Source organism: Cibotium barometz, chromosome 66 (assembly GCF_041138505.1).
Source record: "Cibotium barometz isolate CiBa-2024 chromosome 66, ASM4113850v1, whole genome shotgun sequence".
NCBI classification, from domain to species: Eukaryota; Viridiplantae; Streptophyta; class Polypodiopsida; order Cyatheales; family Cibotiaceae; genus Cibotium; species Cibotium barometz.
In genome coordinates this window covers 2,674,669-2,685,662 of record NC_141111.1, presented here as the reverse complement: position 1 = coordinate 2,685,662, position 10,994 = coordinate 2,674,669, and the positions used below count along the sequence as shown (strand labels likewise).

Here is a 10,994-nt window from a genome sequence, read left to right as displayed (position 1 = left end):
TATTCATTAGAAAAAATTAAGCAAATAATGCATGTTCTAAGTAAATCTAAGCTAAGTGATGCTCTATTTTATGTGCTACACATGCTTATACACTCTAATGAACCAAAAACACAAGATTTTAGCTTAAAGTCATGGATTTCACTCTAGAGTTAACTAAAAAGCTTTCCTATATACTCTAAATCATGCAAAATTGCTTACCTAGATCAATTCTAAACACAAACTAAAGGAAAAAAACTTGAAAACAATAATGAAAACATGACCAAACCACATCCATGTCTCCAATACCATACGTCTTTCAAAGTGTGGCTCCTAAATAACACCAAGCAATATTGGGTGATCTTAAAAGCTTAGAGAACGGATTGAACTTGAGGCTAAGCCCTAGGCCTAGCCGCCAAAAGCAGCACCATATATGTTTAGCTCAAGATCTTACCTTACCTTTTGTTAAAACATGCGTCATTGTTGGGAGCTTTGTTGAAGAGCCGCAAATGCAATTGGGTGTGCTAGATGCTTGCTCGTAAATTCTCACTATGTTGTCACACCAAAGAGCTCCATAGTAATGGAGTGTGGATGAAGAGCTTCAACCACCTTGATAGAGGTAAGAAGAGGGTTTCCTTCTTGGTGGCAATTCTCACTCACAAGAGATGGCATGAAGGAGAACTCATGCAAGAGAGATCTTGTAATCGATCCTACTTAAGCATCATGCATCCATCAAGCAATAGAAAATTTCAAGAGAAATCATGAAAAGAGTCCTTTTTCCAATGAACTAGAATCCTTAAGGCCAACATTAATCATTAATGGATGATGTTAGCAAGGCCAAAGACAAACTTGAAAACCTTTGGCCTAGTAGTCCTCCTTTGCCTCCTTTCAAGGGCAAAAAGAGGCCTTTCTCTACCACCCTAGTAACGCGAGAGAAGGCCACAATAACCACTCACCTTTTGAAGCCAGAAGTTTTAATCCACTAACAAATTTTCAGCTTGAGAATCCAAGAATGTCTGAAGGATAATATCTATCTCCTAAGCTAAGAGAGAGAGCTCAAGTGGAAGGCATGTGTTTCAAGTGTTTTGACAAAGGTTTGGTAAAACCACCTTGTCATCATTGACTACCCTTGGCCGAGCCTTGGCCATGCCCTTTCCATGTGTGTTTGATATCCTTTAGGTCATCTTGCTCATATACTAAAGAAAAATAAATACAACACTCGGCCAGCCTAATGGTAGTAAAGTCAAGGTAATGATTCCAGAAAGGGATATGCAAAAGGCTATGTAGATGCCCCTATGAACAAGGACAAAGTGACGAGAAGAAGGATCTTCCTTTTGTAATATGCTAAAATAAAAGAAGTATAACACCAAGGATATTGAGTTTGAGAACATCAAGGACCTTGAGTGTATGAGAACAAAGAAGTGTAGCACAAAAGAAGTATACACCAAGGACATTAAGAAAACATCAAGTACCTTGATTATGTTGAAGGAAAAGAAGTAAAAATTGAGTATAAGAGCATTAAGGACCTTGAGAATTTTGAATGATTACAAGTACAACACTAAGGACCTTGCCATAAAAATAGTTTGTAGGGCATTGTCCTTGATTATGTAGGTGAAGTCCATGGACAGGCACATCATAATGGATGTAACACAAGCTACCAAAGGTGCACTTGGAGCAACAACATGATTGGTCCTTCTACATCCACAAGGAAATGATCAACTACCTCCAAGCCCATCAAAGTGAAGTGGAACATTCATACCTACCTACAAGGATAGTTAACCATGTTAACGGTATTCCTTTCTCAATGGCACTAGAACAGGTTGCATCTCCACCTCCCTAGAATAAGGATGCATAGCCGGAAGCAACACTCCAAGAGCCGTTGTTGCTGGAGCACACAAGAAATACTTGCTTAAATAGAAAAAGAGAACGTAAAAAAGCTAAGAATGAAGAAGACACAAAAGACACCAAAACAAATCATACCACAAGGTGAGAACCCAAAGAGAAGAAACAAAAGAGGAGTATACCAGAAGAGGAATGTTCTTGATGATATGCCGCCAAGAACATGGGCGTGGGGGGACATGGCCATCTATTGTATCTCACTTCAGTCATACAATATTCTTCTCTATCTTTGTTATTGTGAAATTTGAGTTTTAAAGTTTTTTGCTATGAAAGAGCCTACTTCGTGTGAGTGTGCCCTTGTATACACTGTGCATTGCATCCTCTTAAAATATGTGGCTCTTGACACTAGTACCTAGAGTGTTCATGCTTCTAGGATAGGTGACAACCAATAGAAGCAACTCCTAGGATTATTTGACACTTGTGAAGGTGGATGTGAGACATGCAAGGCTCCTCTGGTCATCACAGTGTAGTCTGAGAGTGTTTGGTCTCATTGATGTGTACCGTCCTAGTCTAAGGACCATGGTCGTGGTGCAAGGAGATTTATGATGATGATGTGTCATTAATGTGTTACTTGTGATATGGGATATGTGATATAAACATATATGATAAATGCATGCATGGAAAGAATTGTATGTTTTTCTTTTATAAAAGGATTTTTTTTTTCAAAGGAGTGCGTGTGTGAACCTATCTTAAGTGGTGTGTGTGAGTATAGTGACAAATTTCAATTATGGTGGGTGCACATGTTCGCACCGGCTCCATATGGATCCAATGGTGGGTAGCAGGCTAGACCCATGGGATTGGATGGGGCTCAGTTGAGCCTATGGATTTGGTTTAAGTAGAAAAAAAGAATCAAACACTAGAGAGTGGGTGGTTGGGTGAACCCGATTGCGGGTATTTTCTAAAAAGAAATAAACTTGTGTTGTTTTAATGAGAAAAACCTGATTCCATAGGCTCAGCTGAGCCTATGGATTTGGTTTAAGTAGAAAAAAAGAATCAAACACTAGAAAGTGGGCGGTTGGGTGAACCCGAGTTGCGGGTATTTTCTAAAAAGAAATAAACTTGTGTTGTTTTAATGAGAAAAACCTAAGATGAGTACCTTAGTTGGTATTAATCATAACAGGGATAGAAGAATTATCTTCATAATCGAGGAGTAGAAGCAACATGTGATAATAAGCTTGTAAGTCCCTACATAGAGATATGATGTATTCACTATACTTGTGCTAGATAGAATATGTGAAGAGCCAAGATCAAGAGGGGGGAAACAATGGGGTCCTGGCTCCAACTACGATTGATGTAGCTAGGCTAAGGTTGAGAGAAGGCCATCTTGTAGAGACAAGGCTACCAAAACAAGGATAGCTCCACGGTTCGAGGTATGCTACTCTATTCTTAGCATATAGAAGGAGCATCATGTGATAATAAGCTTGTAAGTCCCTACATAAGGACATAATGTATTCACAATATAATTTCCTAGGTATAAAGAAGAACATCTAGGGAAAGTGCAAACTAGGGAAAATGGAACACTTTACTAGATACGCTAACTAATTTTCCTATATACAGAGAAATCTATGCATTATATTTCCTAGTTAGCCTATCTAGGAAAGTGTTCCATTCTCCCTACTTTGCTAGTTATATTTTCCTATATACAGAGAAATCTATGCATTATATTTCCTAGTTAGCCTATCTAGGAAAGTGTTCCATTCTCCCTACTTTGCACTTTTTCTATGTATGTTTATCTTTATCTAGGGAATTATCTAGTGAATGCTTTTTTCCCTAGTGAACAAAAACTCTATGTGAATGTACACGTCAAATACTCTAAATGTTGGCATAAAGGTACAAGAACATCTAGAGGCACAAATGATGGTGTGTGTCAATCCATGCATTCAACAAGGAGAAGGATGGCAAGAAGTATTATATCTACTTGTTGGTTCCATTCAAATTGATTAGTATAGATTTGTATTTTATGAACCACAAAGGGTTAATGATTTAAGCATAATGAACCACAAAGGGTTAATGATTTAAGCATGATGAACCCATAAGGGGTTTAAGTATCAACCCACAAAGGGTTAAGTGGATAAGGGTGTTGCACCCACAAAGGGTAGCCAATACCTTGTAGAGCGAGTAAGTTATCAGTATATAAAAAGAAAATAAACATATAGAGTGGAAACAAAGGGAACAAGGTGGTTGGCAGAGTCTTAACATAAGACCTTATGAAATGAGACTTTTACAACATAACATGATGGCTGATCCTCAATAGGTGATGGTGTTAGCATAAGACAGACAACGCATTGATTTTGTCATTAGATCACTTGAAACTCTAGAGGTAAAAATAAAAAGCAGGCTTTTGAAGGGGCAAGTGTGTGTGTGCACGTGCACATGTGCATGTGTGAGTGAGAGAGACATACTCTGAGAGGATTTGACATGATATATCTCATAATCACACCAAATTTTCACTACTCACTTAAGCTAGTACTACACCACCACCTTTCTGGTGAAGAAATATTGTTTTTAGGCAATGCTTTAGCATGCCCATAACCCCCATTAACATTCAAGAGAAAACTTCTTCGCAAAGTTAACTTGCAACCAAGTAGCTTGCCCATCCAATCACTAAGGAGGCCCTTTCCCTCTTGTGCTTGGAGCCGATGCTTAGATTTTCCTCATTTGGCTTCCACGTAATTTCCTTTGTGTTCATGGAGTTCATGCTTGTGTAGCCCATGATGTTTGCCCTTACGGGTTCTGTGCCCACCCTCGTTCACCAAACACCTTCAACTAGCCTAGATCTCCAGAATTTGCCATCTCAAGTAGCTTAGCACTTGCGAGACTGATGAGCCAGCCTATTTTTTTATCTTTTTCTCCTACCTTAGGCTTAGTGTGAGTCAAAGAAGTGTGAAAAGTCAAAGCATCTATATTTATCATATACAAGATTCATATGATATAATTTAGATTCTAAATGTATATATATCTATAAAGACAAGTAATTTGGTAGTTATTAACGCATATAATTTGTGTACATTGAATTCAATATTGTGCTATATTTTTATTTGCATTTATCATATATATAACTGGGCATTTAATATAGCCTCTACCCTTATTACTAAAATATTGTTTTTAGAGGTGATGTATCATCTCATCGTTGGTCCTCTCTTTGTTAGATAATAGCTTAGAACGAGAAAGAGGACTTAGTTTGGGTGTGGGTTCATAGCCAATTAAGCATCTTCGATACCCCACATTCGCATCATCATACAAGGAGATCTAAGTGATATTTCCAATTAACCTTATAGATAATGGTGGTCTCGTGACAATGGATGTCCTAGAGTATGTATCATCGACCCGACGGTAAATACGTTCCAACCATGGGTTTAGAAGAATCCTGGAAAGAACAAAGCTGTTAAGTAGCGTGTCCTTGTCGCCCATGTACGTGGTGGTGGTGGTGGTGGTGGTGTCTTTATGCAAGAAGGCAGTTTACATTTCAGCGTCATATATATTTTTGAGTTGTATAGGCAAGTGGGCCCTTTGAAGTAGAACAGGGCGACGGAGGCGTCGTCGTTCGCGCGAGACGACGTGCGCGGCCCCGCCGGCATCTTCTTCCGCGCCGTGCAGCACTCGACTTGGAAACGTCGATGCTCTCTCGCTACATATATATATATATATATATATATATATATATATATATATATATATATATAATTGCGACGTGCCTGCCCCTTTCGTTTACAGCTCAACCACCAGCTGCTGCTAGCCCTAGTTCTACGTCGTCCCTAGATTAGATGTTGCTTTAATTTGCAGCTGTAAAGCTTCGCGACCTCGCACCCACTTCAACTTGGACATCTCACCAGCTTCATCAGATTAAGTAGTACTCTTAATTGAGAGTCCCAAAGCTGAAATTATAAAACCATTACATCATGTTTAGGCATATATTGTCCATCTAGAGATAGGCCGCCTTAATTTGGTGAAGCACCTAGTTAATATTTAGTCCTTCAGGCTTCTATTAGATTGGGTACACTAGTAGAGCAGCAGACGGATATGAACATCTTTTACAATCCTTTCACTGTGATGTTCTCATTCTAGACTTGCTTGCTAAATCTTGTGTTTAATATAACAGTCATGAGGTACTGCAGTGTTAAATTAGCTCATAATGGCTCTAAGCCCTTCGGGAGAAGCATGGTATTTCATGAGCAAAGTATGCATAATTTTGGGATAACCAGGGGCATGATGTGCTTGCTTCTGATGTGGGCACTGCTCGATCATAGTTGCAAAGTGGGAATCGATGCCGTAAAATTAGAGCCCAGCGCTACCGGCACTACTTTGAGAACCAAGGCTTCTGAAGACGACGTGAATCTGCTGAGGGAAGACATCTTCGAGCTACAGCCGGAGCAGCGTCCGACGCGGGGAAGCACGGCCAGAGAGCTGAAGACGAAGAAGACCGAGGAAAGCCTCCGTCAAAGTCGAAAATTCAAGGAGTCCGGAATCAGTGCATATCATGAGGAGATCCAAACAGAAGGAGCCCATAAGAAGAAGTCGAAGGATACTAGACGTGATGAGGAATTGTCAGCAGTGAGTGAGGCCAGCCAAAGTCGGAGAAGCAACGGTGGGGGATTCGTAAAAGATAAACTAGCGGTCCCGGAGGTAATTAATGAGCTAGAGCTCCAGACTGGATCGGATCACTTGGTTCCAGGATACAAGAAAGTCTCCAAAATTAAGCATAACCATCAACAGCTTGAGATTCATGAGGAAGACGACGTCTTACAGCCACTCGAAGAAAAACGAGGCACCAATAGTAATACCATTGATCAAGATCAGGGAAAGCCAAAGGATAGCGCAACTAATAGCACATCAAAGAAGGAATCTAATCGTGGAGATGGTGGCCAAGGCAAGCTGAAGAAATTAGCAGGGGTGAGCAAGGATTTGTCCAAGAAGGGGCAACCCGTGTCAGGAGGTGGCAAAGACGGTGATGAGTTGAGTGATGGTGACAAGCAGCAAAACCGATCAGCCAAGGGTGGGCAGGGGGAATCAGCTACAAGTGGTGTAGGAGGAGGAGGAGGAGCAGGAGATGATAATTCTGATCAGTTGCTAATCAGCTCTGCAAGGTCGACATCAAATGTCGAAGCAGCTGCCACGAGTAAGAAATCTGAGGTAGGTGCAATTCCGTCCTCCTCTACGGATGATCATCAAGTGAAGGAGGAGGAGGAGGTGGTGGCCGAGGAGAGAGAAGAAGACAAGCAGCTAATTGCAGAGTACAACCTAGGGGAGCCTATAAGGGATTGGGACAGGCAAAGACAGGAGTGGGCGGCGGAGCATCCGGAGGTGAAAAGGGAGCGCCTCTTTATCCTGACGGGCACGCAGCCATGGCCGTGCGCAAACGCGGAGGGTGACCACCTGCTCTTGCGCTGCTTCAAGAACAAGGTGGACTACAGCCGCATCCACGGCGTAGGCATGTTCTACAACACCGCGCTGCTGGATGCGCACATGCCCACCTTCTGGGCGAAGTTGCCTGTTGTGCGGGCCACCATGCTGGCGCACCCGGAGGTGGAGTGGATCTGGTGGTTGGACGCGGACGCCATCATCACGGACATGGAGTTCGAGATCCCCCTCCAGCGCTACGCTGCATACAACCTAGTGGTCCATGGCTGGGAGAGCCTCGTCTTCGAGAAACGTAGCTGGCTGGGCCTCAACGCCGGCAGCTTCCTCCTCCGCAACTGCCAGTGGTCGATGGACTTGCTGGAGCGTTGGGCATCCATGGGGCCTAAGGCCCCCATGGGCGACGCCTACCGACACATCCTCTCTGACTTCTTGCCCGACCGCCCGCGCAACCCCACGGATGACCAAGCCGCTCTCGTCTACCTCCTCATCAAGGAGCGAGAGCGTTGGGCTAACAAGCTTAGGGTGGAACTGGACTTCTTCTTGAGCGGCTATTGGCTGGAGCTGATGGACGGCTTCGAGGCCACGGAGCAGAGGTACCGTGCCATGGAGGAGCAACATGCGGAGCTGGTGGAGCTGCTGCAATTACATGGGGACGTGGGCAAGGAGAAGATGGTGAGGGCGGTGGGCAGGGCTCGCGAGAAGCACCTGAGCGGCACTAGCGTCCACGAGAGGCGGCCCTTCATTACCCACTTCACCGGATGCCAGCCGTGCAGCGGCCACCACAACACCATCTACTCCAAGGAGCAGTGCCAAGTGGGGCTCGTCCGAGCCCTCAACTACGCGGACGACCAGGTGCTGCGCACCCTTGGCTACCAGCACCGCACCCTCCACGTTCCTGATGTGCTCCCACACTCCTCCTCCCTTCCTAGCTAGCTAGCTCCTCCTCCTTCAATCCCATATATTCCTCCTGGAACTAGCAAATTAATATATCAACCTTTTTTCACCCACTGGTCAGGCTGGTCTTAAAAAATCCCTCTTGTATGTAAATTTCTTGCAACTCATTCAAAGCACTCATGTGCTGTGTCTTACATGGAGGCAGGCGAGCAAGCAGAGAGATCTAAGAGGAGCAGGCTTCGCATTGTTTTGCAAACTTTCCACATGTTAGCCTTTTTTTTAAAGCGTGAAATATTTTATTGTTCGTCGCAAACTTTCACGAGGCATAAGGTAGCACTAGCAATCGGAAGGTCAGTTGGTTACAATGAAGGGCTTGTAACATGAGGTAATAGGTTCGATCCAAAGCGTGAATTCTAAACGACAAGTACAAGACCATAAAGTTTATTAGAGGACTGTATACAAAAAACGCTTTTTAAAGAAGCTTAACTTCAGATTTAAGCTAATTCATCCTCACTGCAGTGAGGCTGAGAATGTACTTTTGTAATTCAGAGTCTTTAATCAAAAGGTCCACTTCTTCGGCTGCCACTAGACCATCCTAAAATACTCGTTCTCTCTAAATTTCGTTGATTTTTTCCTAAAACTCTTATGTGGCTTTGTTCATCCTTCCATGGCATTCTTCGTGTACTGTGCTTCACACGCTTTCAAATTGGCTTTATGCAACCTTTTCATCTACAAGTGCAAATCAGCTCTCAGACCATGCATCATATTGATACTTGCATTCTTAAACACACAGTTATTTCTACTAATCCAAACAGCCCACAGAAATTCAACTCTTATATAACATTCCATAGTTCTACAGAGCATTTGATTGGGTGGCCAAGAAGAATTTCTTGCCACGTCGGATCCCAGTTATGTACTGGGTATATATACACTGATTCAGAAACTTAATCGCTTTTGAATTGTGGACACATCCTATAAATAGATGTTCAATAGTTTCATGTGCCTTTTTAACACCTTGGGCATAATCCATTTCCATATCCTAGGCTCTGAGCTCGTGCATTGGTCCATAAAGCTTTGTGCATAATCAGCCAAAGTAGACAAGATTTTTTCGACAGAATGATAGGTGACCAAATTTTTGAGAATTTAAAACCCCATTGTATTTTGTCCCACAAAAGATTCCACCTGTTATTCAGTTTACCACTCAGCGGAGGCCCTTTAGGAGGGACAAAAGGGATTGGCAAAAGTTTACATTCAAACTTCCAAGAGAATGCTTTATGCGTGAGGGGTCCTCTGGGTTGGATCAACGCAACTTTGTCATCAGGCCATAGCTGTAATCTACTCTAAATGAGTTAAAGATCATCTACTAATAATCTGAACATTGTTTTAAGCTCTTGTTCAGACCTCCACCTGCAATCTTTTTCGTACCAAATATCATCCCAAGTCTGGATCCCCTTTTGTGAAGTTTGAATGCATGTTTATACAAATCTGCTTGGGATATTGTTGGACATCACTGTGGAGAACTAGATAGAATCTAGGTGTAGAACATGGGCGTGTTTCCTTGTTTTACAGTGTAGTTTAATTTCAGGTTTGATCTGTTCCATGCTTGCCATATAGCTTTAACCAAGGGGCTGCCCTGTGGTTTGATGATGATATCGCTGAAGAAGAGCGTCGTCAATGGAAGTTTTTTTCGCTGGGGGTAATATGTAGACTAAACTTATCCAAATTTCAGTTAAGAAGAATTGCCCGGTCTGCTTAGGGCATTGTGAAACTTCTGACAATCCATTTGGCTGGCATGCGATCAGCAAAGTCTATTATGTTAGGTAAACCCAAACGCCCATGTTTTTTGGGTCTTGCACATACATTCCATGCCACTTTTGGTATTGGCTTCCTCAGCATTTCCTAACCATAAAAAATTCCTACAAAGCTTCTCTAGTTACTTTAGATCAAAATAAGAGGGGCGCCAGCATGACAAAAAGTAAAATGGTTGTGGAAAAGAGGATATGTTTTAGCACTACATTTCTGCCAGCAAGATTATGTTGCATACCAAACCACCGTATAAATTTGTTATGCACTTTGTCAAGGACCCATTACGATGGCTCAGAAAACATTGTCCTTATGCCAATTGTAGAGTGGTTGATAATAGAGCCTGAAGCCAAACAGAAAAGCTAAAGGCATTCCCAAAAAGTACATATTGATCTCGAATCATTATGAATAAGACCATTTGTGTCATCAGCAAATTGTTAACGACAAGTTGGTGATTATTCGGGAGGTGGATCCCCTGCACATGTGACCTTCTTCCATAGCCTTGGTGACCATCCATCTGAGTGCATCAACTGCTATGGCAAAAAGCAGCGGGACTAGGGGGCAAACCTACCTAATAGATCTACACAGCCCAAATGGCTCAGTGAGATTACCATTAAATGTGACCTTGGCCCTAGCGTTACCAAAGAGAACATACACCATTTTTATGAATTAGGACCCCAGCCCCATCCCATGTCTTTGAGTGATTGCAAAAACAAAATCCCATTCTAATCTATCGTCAGCTTTGTCAAAATCAATTTTAAAGAATATAAAATCTTGATGGGTCTGCTGGGCATGTTCAACTCCCTCCCATAGGGCAATAATGGCATCTAGAATATATCTACCCTTGATGAACCCTTTTTGCTCAAGTCTTATCCAATCCTGCAGGTGTCCAAAGAGTCTTCCTACTAAGGCTTTAGCATAAATTTTATAGGCTGTAGAAAGCATGGTTATTGGTCTCCAGTTAGATATTTCCTCTTTGGAGCCTCTCTTATGGATGAGTTCAATGGCCCCTTCGTTTATGGAGAGGGGGAGAGCACCATGTCTAGTAGACTCTTTCCATACCT

The 10,994-nt window shown here is 42.4% G+C and overlaps 1 protein-coding gene across 1 annotated transcript; it reads left to right on the top strand.

Moving 5' to 3' along the window:
* The first annotated feature begins 5,610 nt into the window (after positions 1-5,610).
* Positions 5,611-8,433, top strand: LOC147602678 (uncharacterized). The gene has a single exon (XM_086797756.1). It carries the CDS (start codon positions 5,977-5,979, stop codon positions 8,164-8,166), a length of 2,190 nt encoding a protein of 729 aa, XP_086653882.1. The 5' UTR covers positions 5,611-5,976; the 3' UTR covers positions 8,167-8,433.
* The last annotated feature ends 2,561 nt before the right edge of the window (positions 8,434-10,994 follow it).

Coding starts and splice junctions, on each gene's coding strand:
- LOC147602678 (XM_086797756.1), top strand. CDS start 5,977: ATGAGGTACTGCAGTGTTAAATTAGCTCATAATGGCTCTAAGCCCTTC.